At 37.0% G+C, this 16,432-nt stretch overlaps 1 protein-coding gene across 3 annotated transcripts in view; it reads right to left on the reverse strand.

The window, feature by feature from the left end:
• LOC306864292 (melanopsin-B-like) overlaps window positions 1-10,814 on the reverse strand; it is a 35,288-nt gene extending 24,474 nt beyond the window's left edge. The window contains exons 1-2 of one of the 3 annotated variants that reach the window (XM_079408225.1): window positions 10,681-10,814; window positions 446-593 (exon numbers count right to left, since the gene is read on the reverse strand). In XM_079408225.1, the coding sequence (XP_079264351.1) occupies window positions 446-591 (146 nt within the window). In that variant the 5' untranslated portion in view covers window positions 592-593; window positions 10,681-10,814. Of the gene's footprint in view, window positions 1-445; window positions 641-4,841; window positions 4,941-10,680 lie in introns of those variants that run through there. The other 2 variants (XM_079408224.1, XM_079408226.1) reach the window with 2 other exon arrangements.
• Window positions 10,815-16,432: the final 5,618 nt, after the last annotated feature.

The raw sequence follows: 16,432 nt of genomic DNA on the forward strand, positions 1-16,432 counted from the left end.
GTGCAGCACAGCTGTTTTCAACATTGATAATAATCAGAAATGTTTGTTGATCAGTAAATCAGTATATTATTATGATTTCTGAAGATCATGTGACTCTGAAGACTGGAGTAATGATGCTGAAAATACACAGAAATATATTGCAGTTTAACAGATATTCACATAGAAAACATTTTGAATTGCAATAATATTTCCCATTTTTACTGTATGTACTGTATTATTTATTAAATAAATGCAGCCTTTGTGAGCAGAAGAGACTGAAATGAAACCAAACATAGTTTGAAAGTTTTCTGAGCTATAAGGCAAAAACGGGTTGAAATAAAACCCTTTCCTCCAGAAACTCATGTGTAATGCTCACTTAGACACTTCACTGTCAAAAAGAGCCACGGCTTCATAACAATAAACGCTTAAAGTTGAATATTGTCACAGATGAGACGTGAGATCCTACCTGAAGAAGGCGTACATGACCAGCATGTTTCCGATCACTCCAACAGCCCCAATGACGGCCACGAAGAAGGCCACTATGTAGTGTGCATGATCGGGAACGTCCACTTTCCTGAAGAAGCCACGGTCCATGTCCACCGGTTCCTCCATACCTGCCACAACAACAGAGAAGATGCTCGTTAAAGCTCCCTCTGACTTCACTGACCTCATAAAGTTCATCTAAAAAGAGTTTGTCCAGGAGAATCTCCTTACAGTGATCCCTCAATACTTTTCCAGCTCGCTTTAGTGTGGTCACACCGGTGTTTGTTGGAGCTCTTATCTGTTGCATGGCACATGTGATCCGAGAGGCTTAAGGGAAATAAGAACATGCTCTGTTTGAGCTCTCGCTCTTCCTGCACCGAAAACTGCCCCCAGCTCCAGAAATACGGACAAAGCAATAACACGTGCTGCAGATAGACTTATTTTATAATAACTTCATGGGCTTCATACCTGAGAAGATGAATTACTGTATGTCTTTCTGGATGAGCTTCAGCAACACTCTCTTCATTTGAGCTGTAGTTTCAGTTCATGACTAATATTACATGAAACAATATTTAGAGTCTCAGGACATTACAATCTTGAAAACATGGGGTCAGTTTCTGGACTCTCAAAAATATTTAAGAATAGCTTGAATGCTGTATTCTGTCTCCATCTTTTTTTAGGTTGAATGATTCTAGACACAGATTACATTTATTTTTAACTCCTGTTTATTTATTTGACTATTATTATAGTAAAATTTTATTTAACTTATGTGAAACTTGTTTATTTTTATGATGATTATTTTTTTAAATGATGTACCGCGTGAGAGACACGGTGCTCTGATGCTGCTGTAATATTGTTGGCTTTACATAATCAAAAGTTGTCTAATTATTGTTTGATGAATATGCTAACATAAAAAGCTCTCTTTATGAATTATGAGTGACTTGTTGGCAATAGCAATAAACTTTAGTCATAAATGCGAAAATGTTGGCGTAGTTGGATCATAATGCACAATGTTTCCATCTAACATGTATTTTATTAATGGAGTGTTTCACTAGTTAGCAGCTGAACATGTTCATACATTTGTGTTGGATTCTTCGATGTGGAAAGCAGTTCTTCGGAATAGAAATGTGGACTTTTTATTTGTAAAAATCATACTTTTTTGTCTTATTTCAGTAATCTCATAAAACGAGTTAAGCCAGTAGTGACTGAAGGAGTGACCAGCAGAGGAACAGACAAACGATTCAGTTGAGTGAGTCATTTACACTGGAACCACTCGATTCAAACTAGTGACTTCGATCATTCATTTCAAGTAATTAACCAGCAAAAACCAGATCAAAAGAGCCATTCATTTTTGAATTTCGACATCACTGGTAATGATTTTAATAAGCACATATAGTGACGGGTGTCAAAACCCCGAAGCAGTTAAACCATTGCCTCACAAAATGTTTCGAAGCGCTCCGAACAGATCTCAAATCATATTCAGATCGGGACTTCGGAGCACGTTACGTATGGCCAATCCTTTGATTGGGATTGGAGATTCGGAGCAGGTTCGAGAATCTTTTGATTCAGATCGGGATTTCAGAGATCGTCACGTATTGTGAATCATTTGGTTTGAATCGGATTCAAATTGGGACTTCAGTGCAAGGATCGCAAATCATTTTCTTTCTTTCTTTCTTTCTTTCTTTCTTTCTTTCTTTCTATAAACAGTACAAAACATAAAACACTATTTTTGTTTACATAATATTTGTATTTGTACTGTGTATATTTATTATGTATATATAAATACACACACATGCATGTACAGAATATATTTAAGAAAAATGTTGTTTATATAATGAATATATTTATATTTAATATAAATTATATGAATATAAATATATACACGTAAATACATGTAAATAATTTCTAAATATATACTGCATGTGTGTGCTTTTATATATATATATAATATGCACAGTACACACACATATATTATGTGAACATATTCTTTTATTTTGGATGCGATTAATCGTTTGACAGCAATAATATATATAAAAGGGGGAAACACGAACATAAACAGTTCAATTGCTATGCATTATAAAGAAGAGAAATAAAAATAAAACATTGGTGCTTGCTTTTGAAATGAATAGGAAATTATGAAAACAATATTTTTAATCAATATCTGAATGAGCTGCTAGAAAAGAGCAGGGAAGTTCTGTTTAGTTTCAGAGACTTTTTTCTTTAAATTATTACTATTATTATAATTATTTTGGTTCAAAAAACAAAACCAATTCAAACCAATTTATTAAATATAAATTTATTCCAGGTTTGTTTATAAATATACTGTACACAAAATGTACTTGCAACCACAAACAAACAAACAAACAATAAATAAATAAAGCACTGGCGTCCTGTTTTTCCCCGTACAGCATCAGTCTCTCTTAACGTCAGAGTCCTGCAGTGTTTACAGATATTGAATATTTCTATATTTCACTACTGTATATGAACTGAAGCCCTTCAGTCGGCTGATAAAGCTTCCTGTGGCTCTGATTATTGATCCGTTCCCGGTAACGGCTCCTGTCTAAAGATGAGGAGAAAACCTCTTCAGATCTGAGTGACGTTACACTGAAGTGTTTATGAAAACAGACAACACTGAATATTAAGTTATGAGACACTGTTTCACTATCCATAAAATGCTTTATATTGTGCAGGAGAGCTTTATAATTGTAATAATTTAAATTGGACACAGACAATGAGCCTTACGATTAAAGGAAGTAATTAAACCCGAGAGAGAGCGTGATTAAATGCTCTATGTAGGTGCCATAAGAGGATTTATCTCTCTTTATTTATTTATTTAATGTTAATATGATCAAGACCATCAACAGGGTCACGCAAGTTAAATATGAATTTAAAAACAGCTTCTGTCTGCAGATTCACTGAAAGATGACTTCACTTGCCCTTAAAAATGTCTTAATTACATCAAAATTGCATAAAACTCAAAAATACATCATGTATCAAAACAAGTTAAAAACCACTGAGTTTAGAGAAAAGCTCCTGCAGGATTTGAGTGCAGATTCAGATTTGATTTTATGCAATGATGATTTTAAGTGAACAAACACTTCAAGTGCAGTTTTATTAGTAAATATCTATATATATATAATTAGATGTTAAGAGGCCAACACAAAAAACTTAAGCATAACCAAAAAAAAAAAAAATATTATTTTGACAAAAGCTCCAAATTTTAAGCTGTTTCTCGGGATATATCCCAGTAACAAAGTTTATTAATCATTAGTTCATCAAAGTTCAAAGTTTATCAGTCATTAAAGGCTTCTTTATTCTCACTGTGTCCTCAGACTACATTTAGCTTTCAGGACAGAAACTCTCAAAAAGTAAGTGTCCAAGGGTCTGACGATTTTTTTCCATCATATGACTTTAAAATAGTAAAGCCAAAGGCCTCACGCAGACTGGAACGACAGCAGACAGACGTCACCAGAACCAACACAAACACAGACAGAAAACAACACAACACGCTCACAATGATGACAGATCCAATTACAATCACCCCAAATGATGAAGGAAATCTGTATAGGCTTATTTTTGTACTTCATGTCTAGTGCAAAGTGTCATTTTGGGAGGAAACAATGTCAAATAAAATGGAAAATAAAAAAATATTGTCTACAAAAATATTTCATAATTCAACAGAATAAATGTAAAACATACAAACACAGACAGAAAATAATCACAACAAGCTCACAATATGACAGCTAAAATCAATATATGGCTATTTTTCTCTAATGTAAAGTAAAAATTTGGGTCCAAAATAATGTTTAACAAATACATATTTTTAGAATAATAAAAAAAAAAGTTTTCATAACTTATTCCTAATACAACAGAGTATCATTATATGGATATTTTTGTACTTTATGACTGAAATAGTGGACCATTTTTAGACCAAAATAATGTTTTAACAAATACATTTTTATTTTCATTTTTCCTCCTAATTCAACAAAATAAATGTAAAGCTTAGAGAGACAGAAAATAATCATAATCACTAATAATGATTTAATTTCTGATAGATCAGTTAAATAAATGTTAGAATTTTGGTGCCAAAATAATGTTTTATAAAATAAAATAAAAAAAGAAAATATAATAAAAAATTAAAATAAATAATAAATAAATACATGAATGAAAAGAGTTGTGTTTTTGGGCTAAGATAACAAATAAACAAACAAATAAACTTGTAAAAAAATGTTTACAGAACTTACTCCTAATTCAACAAATCACAAAAAATGTTATTTGGCTATTTTTGTTGATTTATTTATGTCAAATATTGGGGTCAAAATAAAGAAATAAACAGAAAATGTAGATGAATGATGAATGGTTGGTAATTGATGGTTTACCTGCAGTGTTGCGCGTCTCTGTCTGAGCCTGCAGCGTCTGCAGTGAGATCTGTCCTCATGCATGTGAATGCTGTTGAATGTGAACGGCTCCGGCTGTGTTCTAATCCAGCAGAGAGGCGGAGCTTCACTTACAGTCATCATGAGCACACTGACTGACACACAGAGCGACCCCACGGCGCTTGGACACTGATGCACACGCTCAATTGATTTTCTATACACTATTGTCACTTTCAATTGCCCACAATTTGTTCATCTGGACTGAAGAGACTGTAATGTCAATGCCATGCATGTTTAATGGAGGAGTGATATATGGAGAACACATGTAAATCTGACCATACACCTCTTATAAACTAAAACTCCACCAAATGTTCTGTATTATGTATAACTCATGCAGTCTGACAAACACTGGGATGTTACAGAGAAACAGAGAAGATTCTCCGCTATATCACCTGCAAAACAACATCATGTTATTTTAGTATGATTGATAACCTATTATAGTGTTTCTGAATATTTTGAACTGGTTTTTATTTTTATATTTTCTGTTTTCACTTTGCAAGTAAAGTTTTAGAAATGTTGCTTATATTATTAGTTTTATTTTTTTAATTCTTTATTTATTGGTTTTAGTTGATTTAGTTACTTCAGTACTTCTATGGAAGCTTGTTTCCAGTGTAATTGAGACTTTATCTCACAATACTTTATCCTCTCGCAGTTGAGGTTCTCACTATTCTGGGTTTTTTTCTTGCAGTTTCTTAGAATTGTGAGAACAAAAGTCAGAACTGTGGGATAAGAAATTGCAATTACCTTTTTATTTGTTATTATGTGCCAGAAAACAAAAACAAAAAAGACTTCCAGTTGCAATTTAAAAATGACATGTTATAAACTCAATTCTGAGGAAAAAAGTACAAATTGCAAGATATAAATTGTGAGATAAAAATGCTGAATTATGAGATCAACTCAGAATTTTGAGATACTGTATGAATGCAGAATTATGAGATAAGTGGAGAATTATGAAGATATATGTAAATAAAAACGCTGAATTGTGAGATATAAACTCAGAATTGTGAGACAAACTTGGAATTGAGAAATATAATACATGGGATATAAAATTGTGAGATAATTATGAAATATAAACTCAGAATTGTGAGATAAACTCAGAATTGCAAGTAAAAATGTAGACTTTGAGTTTCTATCTCACAATTTTGAGAAAAATTATCAGAATTGCAAAAACACAAACAAAACGAAACAAAAAAGGTCTGAATTGTGAGATGAAAAGTTACTATTACTTATTACTTTTACTACTTTTTTTTTTTATCTTGACCTGTGGTGAAACAGGCAGAACTCCTGCTTTCCTGTAGCTCAAATATTAGAGCATGGTGCTAGCAACACCAAGGTCATGGGTTCGATTCCCAGGGAAAGCAAGAGCTGATAAAATGTAGAAACTGTAACTTGAATGCAATGTAAGTCACTTTGGATAAAAGCGTCTGCTAAATGCATAAATGTAACTCCAACTTTATTTCAATTATTTATTTTATGTTAAGTCAAGGAAATGGTTTTAGTTTTAGATTAAAAAAATTATAATAAACCTAAATTGTAAAAACTGATTTTTATTTTATCTCATCTCCGCTGGAAGCAAATCTTTCTAGATGTGGAGAAAATTTAATTTTGCATGTAAAACGTCAACTAAATGGCCAGGTAGTCTCAGTAAGAAGTCTTTTAGCACGTATAAGACTCATAAGGGAGTCCTGATAAACTCTCCCCGGGTCAGAATAAGGGAACTGGACAGCAGCCACTGCATGTCAGGAGCGTCCAGCTTTTAAAATAAGCATCCATGTGTGAAGAGACTCCTCAGAGACAAACGCCTGCGCAGATAAAAGCTCACCGACACTGATCGGATCAGAGCCGAACGCTACCTGCTGCTCATTCACCCTTCATACAGCTGAGTTCAGTTCACAGCAACGCCAGAGACACACATGCACTGTGGACGAGACTGACATGTGTCTGAAAGCAAATGAAGAAATGCTAAAACAAAACTAGCTCTCTAACAAGATCATTTGTTGCATTTCTAAAGAATAACACCCAACAACAACAACTTTACACCACCGTGTGTTCAACAGGAACCAAGCGTAAACAATCAAGCTGGTCAATATCAAACGTCTCAACAAAACAATGCATTTTTAACAGGTTAGCAGCATTCACACTGCCATAGTTTCAGCGCTGAACCAGTGCCACATGAATATGCATTGAAAACTCTTTTTAATATTTTTTTATTGAAAGAAAATGAATAGAAATAATAATTTATAATATATACAATATATAAATCTCCTTTTTCCCTTGACAAAACATTATTTGTAATGCACATATTAATATGATAGTTTTCGAATTGTAAATTTTAGCCTCTAATATAGTACAGTTTACAGCATTAGTTGCAAGACATTTTTTTCCTTAAGAAAATTAAACTATCGGTATCGGCAGATATCTTTATAAAGTTTCAGCTGAGAAATTTAGTATTGGTCCATCCCTGTTATATAAAGTTTATTTATTAACACAAAACAATGCAAAGTCTGTTTATCAACATGATCTTTTAACATTTATTATAAACACACACACACACACACACACACACACACACACACACACACACACATATATATATATATGGCAGAGTCTATATTATAGCTACACTTTGGTCTGATTATATACAAAAATCTAAAATTAATCACAATCAAATGTATGGCTGTTATTGAAGAAAATACTCAGTGTTGTGACCCAGAAAATGTGTCATTTTTTTGGTCAGAATTACGGCTTTATTATGCAACAGATATCAATAATAAGTTGTTAAAAATATCTGAATCTTTGTGCATTTAGCTCAGAATGACATCACACACAGAAGAGGAGTGACACTGGATTAAGCTGTAGTGTGAACATGTTTGAAATGCAAAAGAAAGCAAAAGCTTCTGAATGCATCAATGTATCTGCATGCAGACGACGTGTCAGGAGTCACTTAAAAAGCATGGCATGAGATGCCGATTAACACTTAAATATAAATATTAATATGAATCAGCTGTGCATGATCTGAGAAAACGTCACATTCTGGGTCAAACGTTCAACACTTTCCATGAACACCAGCACATTTCCCTCTCTCAGCCTTTTCTAATGCAAGCTATCAAATAAAGACTTTAACCTGTTACCCTGCGCCCCTATTTTTGAGCATTTTGTAAAAAACGATATAACCAAATAAAAATGTCTGTAGCTCTTGAACCCTAAGGTCTATATTTAAAAATCTGGTGTTGTTTGAAACTAGACACTTGATCCTTTGTTACTCTAGAGTCATAATAACTCAAAATTAGTATAGCAATAGAGTAAAACAAGGTAAAATATACATGAAATTGACTCGCGATATGTTTTAATGAAGCTCACTAAGGGAAAAATGGATGAGACTTTCATGCCAAAGGCCTGAAAACACCATAAAGATAAAGCTGAACATCTGACCATGTTTTGATTCAAATTTGAGGATGATACTCCCAAAAATGTAGTTTCTGTAAGCTTTTATTTAAAAAAAATCTAGGCGTCCTTTCAAAAAAGCCATTTGGAGACCCCAAATAGACACTTTGTAAACAAATGTCCAAATGAGTCAAAACTACATAATACATATATGTATATCAATTCAGAACTGCTCTGCCCACCAAAACACACAATAAAAAACTACTTCTGAACAGCATTTGTAGTGCTGACTCATTTAGTCATTTGGTTAGTCTACAAATGGCATTTTTGAAAAAAAACGCCTAAATATTTCCTGAAATAAAATATGAAATAATAAATTTTTTATAGGTAAAGACTTACAGAAAGTACATCTTTATGGTATTTCATTTCAAGAAAAGCTTTGGAAAAGTCATTTGGATATTTTATTTCAAGAAAAGTCTAGGAATCCTTTCAAAAATGCTATTTAGAGACTCCATAAGACACTGCATACTACATATGTATATCAATTCAGAACTGCTCTACCAATGAAACCACAAAAAAACACAAAACTATTTCAGAATTTGAACATAACTAAACAGTCTTTATTCTGAACAATTCCAATAATGAAAACAGTGAACCAAAACAGATTTGATCATTTTTGAACTAGTGAAAACACAAAACATGCAAAATACATTGTTTTTACAACATTTGTATTTTTTATTTATTTTATATGGTGAATATTATGAATATTACTATTTTACTAATATAGTAATAGATTACTATTACTAATATTACTAAATAATAAAAAAAAAAAACTATTTACAGTATTTACAGTGGAGGAAGACGCTCTAGCAGCCACTAAAATGGTTTTTTTTCTGACCATCTGGATTCACCAGACCTCTGAAAAGACAGGGAAGAGTGAGAGAAAAAGAGTGAGAAAGTGTGTAAGCAAAACAAATCAAACTTGCAACACTGTTTACATTTTGTACACACACACACACACGCGCGCACGCACACACACACAATAACCGGGACATACCCACAAACAAACACACCCACCCACCCACACGAACAAAACTCATGTAATCCCCTCATATTATCCCTCTCCGTTGTCATTTTTAGAATCTAAAACAGCTAACATGAAACAAAAGCTGCAAATACATGATAAAGACACATAAACATTCAAGAGGAGGGTGGAGACACTTACGTGCTAATGCTATCCACGCTTCCCAGCGATCTCAGCGCGTATTCGGCTACTAAATTAGCCATTTTTCTCCCCACGTCCTCCAAAACACCACCAAACGCCACAGAAACACTTCTCAAGTCGAAGATCCACGATGGAGAGATTCAGATGTGAGCTTTGGACAACATCTGTTCGCTGATAGCCAGTCTGTGTAGCGCTGCGACGCCATTATGTGTACGCTTCATGCGTAACCCGAGAGCGCACGAAAACACACGGACAATACGCCGAGCTATTCTCTAAACAATCTTACGTAAACTATTCAAACTGTCAATCACTTTAAACGTCCTTGTGGTTGGCTAACACTTCCATCCATCAAAACTGTGCTGGCGAGGCATTGGCTGGGTTCAAACACCCCTATTGTGATGTGTCCGGATTGACACCTCGCTGACCCATTCACGGACGCGCTTACTGTCCCGGGTTATAACAGCTCCTGCGATTGAAGGAGAGAGACGAGGGAGGGCTATTCTTACTCGGAAGAGACGATTCTGCTGGAAATAGATGGCGTTTCAAAGCTGGAATACGAATTATAATCGATATTTATTGGAAAATGGACGCTATCGATAACTATAACTCGAATCGCTTATGTAAACAAAGGAGGATCTATCGTGTTTTCCCCTATTTTTTCGTTGTTTTGGATTAAAAAGTGGATGCATTTTGAAGAGTGGACCCTTCTCTTGAAATGTATGCTGGTGTGTCTTGGAATAGTCTGAGCTGACCAGCGCTATTGGCGATCAAACGTGAGTACTGCGGTTCGCTTTGTTCATTTTAAATGGCCGGTCTTTCAGCATTTCTGTTAACCCTTTCCTCTCTGGTGTATTGATTTCAAAAACAAGCTCACATCGTTAATCTTGAGTGTTTTAGCTTTCAAATGATATATAGTTAATGATAATTGATTGAATATTGTTCTAAAACAAAGGTAATAAAAAGTCCGACCACGCCCGACCACGCCCTTCCGGCCCGCCCACGGGCCGATGCGGGTTAACAGGTTAAATATGAAGAAATTTTCATTCACTCAGAGTAGCCTGAAATCATTAGCCTGATCTAAAGGAAAGGAAAACGGACTGAAAAACATCAAGGCATCACCACAGCAACAGATATCAAAAACACCACAGAAAAAAAAGTAAATGAATCTCTCACCACTATCCTGTTCAGTCTACTTCAGATCAGGTGATGGACTAAAACACATCCAGAGATCTGAGTTTGAGCCGCTGGGGCCGGCGTGTGTCGTCTGCTTGAGCTCAGCGCTGCTGACTGATGCATCCACACCGGTCAATGTCTCAAAGCGCCGGTTTCCATCTGACCCCTCTGACAACAGGAACATATGAAGCTAGTCTGAGAACAGAGCTGCTGGAGAAAGCCTGCGGAATCTACAACTCATTTGCAAAGGCAACCGTTACTATTGAGCAGAGTAACATAACATAACATCCATAACATCCTAACAACCCCATAGCAAACACTACAAACCACTCATACACCTTAGTAACCACCAGAGCTGGGTAGTTACTGATTACATATAATCTGGATTACGTAATCAGATTCCAAAAATCAAGTACTTACATACATTTGAAAATACTCGTGATCAGACTACACTGAAAAAAATGCTACTCAATATTTTTAAGGTAAGTGGTTGCAATCAATTGATTTTAGCTACATTTAATAAACATTTCAGCAAAATCTTTTTATTTAAATGTAGCTCAAATAAAATGATTGCAACCACTTACCTTACAATTCTTTAGTAAATTCAATGAATCATTTTTTCCAGTGTACTCAATACTCAATAACAACAAGTTATTCATAATTTATTCATTCTGCTTTATAATCTTTTAAACTTTTATAATTCACACCGGGTGTATATAATTAATCAGAAATTTGAGAGGCGACAAAGCATTTAACCACTGGATTTATAAAAATCATTTCAGTTTTTTAAGAAGTGTTTGCTTAGCATTTCAATATTACATCAACTACTGATGTAAAGAAAACGTTTATTTTGGATGCGATTAATCGTGATTAATCGTTTGACAGCACTAATTCCTGCATCTTTGGAAGGATTTTGTCTTTCAAACACATAAAAATGCACAAACTCACGTTATTTCTTATTTATAAGAAGCAATCAAAAAGTCTAATCCAATCTATAATAATCAAAAAGTAGCCTGATTATATTAAGTGTAATGTAATGGATTATGTTACTAACTACCGTTTTAAATTACCGTAAGTAATTTACCAAGATCTGCTACATTTACATTTAGCAGACGCTTTTATCCAAAGCAACTTACACATGAAGACAATAGAAGCAATCAAACTGCGTTGTTTTGCATTGGTCAGTGTGTGAAGAGGAGCTCTGTAAGTGAATGGAGGATGATTACTGCACCAAAAGATGTTTGTGTGGCATCTGAACGAAGTTCTGAGTGATTGCATTGATTCTTTAGTCTACTTTACAGCTAAATATCCTAATAATCAATCCTGGAGTACTTGTCTATTCAGTAGTTCATGAAACTATTTTTTACTTTTATTCATCGAGAATGCATTAAATTGCTGAAAAGTCACAGTAAGGACATTTTTGTCTTTAAAAAATATTTATATTTCAAATAAATGCTGTTCTTTTGAACTTCCTATTCATCTGTGAATCCTGAAAAATAAAACGCATCAGTTTCCACAAAACAAATATATATATATATTGTGCAGCACAACTGTTTTCAACATTGATAATAATCAGAAATGTTTCTTGAGCAGCAAATCAGCATATTATTATGATTTCTGAAGATCACTGAAGAGTGGAATAATGATGCTGAAAATTCAGCTTTGATCACAGAAATAAATGGCATTTTAACACATATTCACATAGAAAACAGCTATTTTGAATCGTAATAATATTTCACAATTTTTACTGTACTTTTGATCAAATAAATGCAGCCTTGGTGAGAAGTAGAGACTTCTTTCAAAAACAAAGAATCTTACCAACCCCAAAACTTTGAATGCTAGTATATAATTATTATATTTTCGTATTTTTTGGAGCAAAATTGCTTTAGCTAAATATATTCCCAATTTCGTCATTGTAGTTTATGTGATTTAGGCTTTATTCAATTTCTGCATAAAAATAGTCCCTGGCCTTCTGATGTAAAACCAGACAACATGTGTGTCCTGCAGCACAAAAGCAGTCATGAGTAACACAGGTATATTTGTAGCAATAGCCAACAATACATTGTATGGATCAAAATTATACATTTCTCTTTTATGCCAAAAATCATTAGGATATTAAGTAAAGATAATGTTCCATAAACATATTTTGTCAATTTCCTACTGTAAATATATCAAAACTTAATTTCTGATTAGTAATATGCATTGCTAAGGACTTAAAGAACAACTTTAAAGGAGATTTTCTCAATATTTAGATTTTTTTGCACCCTCAGATTCCAGATTTTCAAATAGTGGTATCTCAGCCAAATATTGTCCTATCCTAACAAACCATACATCAATGGAAAGATTATTTATTCATGATGTATACATCTCAATTTTTTAAAAATTTACCCTTATGACTGGTTTTGTGATCCAGGGTCATATTTGTGAAAGCTCCAATGAAACCTCATCGTCAGCATCACATGAACACATTTAAATGATTTAGTCTCAATTTTACTCTAAGTCTGTTGGAAATCCAACGTTTTAAAGGGAATCGGCCAATGAGACGAGCCGCAGATGCTGTTTTGAACAGCACATACTACTTGTCCCTCCCTGAGGGCAGATCACAGAAAAAAACTCGGAAAACACAGCAGACCTTTGAGTCGTGTAAAATACAGGCCATTAGCAACCCTACACTAACTTGTATGAAGTCTTTTCCATACAGAGAAGCAGAGAGAAGCAGCTTCTGTGAGGGAGAGAGAGGCAAAGTGACCACAGGAGATCAATCGATGCGGTCAGTAATGAACACAGCTTTAATTAACTTGACAAATCTGTCATTGACAGCTGCAGCAAAAGCCTTCAGGATCTCAAACACCACCCGATCTCCAGCCCTAGACAGACATTTGGGTGCTTTTGTTTAAATTAATCAAAGTGCCAGGAAATCAAGTCTTGTCAAGTCTGCTTTATTGTCAATTCTTCCACATGTACGGCGCATACATACAGAGAATTTAAATTGCGTTACTCTCAGACCCTTGGTGCATACAGTTAACATTAAACACGTTTAAATACAGATAATACAGTTTAAACATATGTACATACAACTATACAGCTATACAAATGAGGACATTGTAGAAAAATAAAGAAATAGATAAAGTGGCATAAGGCGCATGGCAGAATAGATAGAGTGCAAACCAGTTAAATAAAAACAAAACTGTGCAGATATACGTGTAGTGCAAGAAGAGCTTATCAGTCTGTTAAAGTGACAAGAGAACAGTCTTTTTATCAGACTATCTGAAGAGGTAGTTTGCAGTCAATGCTGGATGAGGTAGTGATCAGTCCAATGCTGCACAAGTGACAGGTGCTGGTCACAGTTTTTAAGTTGGTGAGGGGGGGGCTCATAGTGTCAGAGTTCAGTGTTGCATGGGGTAAAAGAGGGGAGGGGGGGCAAGGACGGGAGGGAGTTCAGCTTCCTGACAGCCTGATGTATGAAGCTGTCCTTCAGTCTGCTGGTCCTCGCCTGGAGACTCCGCAGTCTCCTCCCTGTTGGCAGCAGACTGAAGAAGCTGTGTGTCGGGTGGGTGGGATCGCCTGCAATGCAGAGGGCTCTGCGGGTGAGACGGGTGCTGTAGATGTCCTGGAGGGAGGGGAGAGAGACACCAATGATCTTCTCAGCTGCTCTCACTATTCGCTGAAGTGACTTGCGGCAGGATGCGTTGCAAGCGCCATACCACACAGTGATGCAGCTGGTTAGGATGCTCTCGATGGTGCCTCTGTATAAGGTGCACATGATGGGGGCCGGGGCTCTGGCTCTTCTAAGTTTGCGGAGGAAGTAGAGACGCTGCTGTGCTTTACTGGCCAGTGCTACAGTGTTGTTAGTCCAGGAGAGGTCCTCTGTGATGTGCACACCCAGGAACTCGGTGCTGCTCACTCTCTCCACAGTCGCACTGTTGATGGTCAGAGGGGCATGCTGAGTGTGTACTCTCCTGAAGTCAACAACAATCTCCTTCGTCTTCTCCACATTCAGAGAGAGATTGTTGTCACTGCACCACCCGGCCAGGCGGCTCACCTCGCTCCTGTAGTTTGTCTCATCTCTGTTGCTAATGAGACCCACCACAGTTGTGTCATCCGCAAACTTAATGAACAGGTTGGAGTTGTGTGACAGTGTGCAGTCGTGGGTCAGCAGAGTGAAGAGGAGGGGGCTCAGCACACATCCTTGGGGGGCCCCAGTGTTCAGTGTGATGGTGCTGGATGTGTTACTGCCGACCCGTACTGCTTGAGGTCTCCCGGTCAGGAAGTCCAACAGCCAGTTGCACAGAGAGGTACTGAGCCCCAGCTGGGCCAGTTTGTGAGTGAGCTGTTGAGGGATGATTGTGTTGAATGCTGAACTGAAGTCTATGAACAGCATCCTGACATATGAGACTTTTTTCTCCAGATGTGTGAGGGCTGGGTGGAGGGCAGTGGTGATGGCATCATCGGTCGAGCAGTTGGACCTATATGCAAACTGGAAGGGGTCCAGGGAGGGGGGGAGGACAGACTTGATGTGGTGCATGACTAGCCGTTCGAAGCACTTCATGAGAATAGGAGTGAGTGCTATTGGACGGTAGTCATTGAAACAGGATGGAGATGACTTCTTCGGGACTGGAATGATGGTGGTAGCTTTGAAGCATGTGGGGACAACGGCCTGATTTAACGAGATGTTGAAAATGTCTGTGAAGACATCAGAGAGTTCCACTGCACAGTCTCTCAGTACACGCCCAGGAATGTTGTCAGGACCCGGAGCTTTGCGTGCGTTGATCCTGCTGAGGGATCTCCTCACACTGTCCGGGGACAGCGTCATCACCTGGTCGCCGGAGGAGGTGGGGTCTTCTGTGCAGTGGTGCTGTTTTGTGCCTCAAAGCGAGTAAAGAAGGCATTCAGCTCGTTCAGCAGGGGGATGGTGCTGCCACAGGTCTGTGGTGGGGGCTTGTAGTCCGTGATGGTCTGTATCCCCTGCCACAGGCCCCGAGTGTCTCTGCTGTCGCTGAAACGATGGGCTATCCTCCTGGAGTACTGTCTCTTGGCCTCTCTGATGCCGCGGGAAAGGTTGGCCCTAGCTGTCTTCGGGCCCTCCTCATCTCCAGCTCTAAAGGCAGCGTTCCGAGCCTTCAGGAGTCTGTAAAGGAGTCTGTCATCCACGGCTTCAGGTTGGCCCGGACAGTGATGGACTTTGTGACCGTTACATCATCAATGCACTTGGTGATGTAGGCAGTGACAGTCTCGGAGTACTCTTGGAGGTCTGTAGTGTTGTTGTATGTGGCAGCCTGTTTAAACATATTCCAGTCAGTGGTGTCAAAACAGTCTTGAAGTGCCTCTGACGACCCTTCCGGTCACACTTGAATCTGTTTGTGTATTGGTTTGATGACTTTGACGAGCGGTCTGTATGCAGGCATTAGCATGACAGTGATGTGGTCTGAGGCTCTGAGGTGGGGGAGGGGGAGGGCCTTGTAAGCTCCTCTCTGGGTGGTGTAAACAAAGTCCAGGGTATTTTTTCCCCTTGTTGGAAAGTCTATGTGTTGATGTATTTTTGGGAACACATTCTTTAAGTCTGCGTGGTTGAAATCCCCAGCCAAGATGAGAAAAGCATCTGGATGGGCTGTCTGCTGCTCACTGGTGTGCTGGTACATCAAGAATGACTTGAAGACCAGAGCTGTCAGGTATCAACCATCCCCAATCACACACTTCATAATGGCTCCTAATGAAGTCCTAGTGGTTGTGGAGCTCAGAAACGCCCTCGGTG

This window comes from Barbus barbus, assembly GCF_936440315.1.
Source record: "Barbus barbus genome assembly, chromosome: 45".
Lineage (NCBI taxonomy): Eukaryota > Metazoa > Chordata > Actinopteri > Cypriniformes > Cyprinidae > Barbus > Barbus barbus.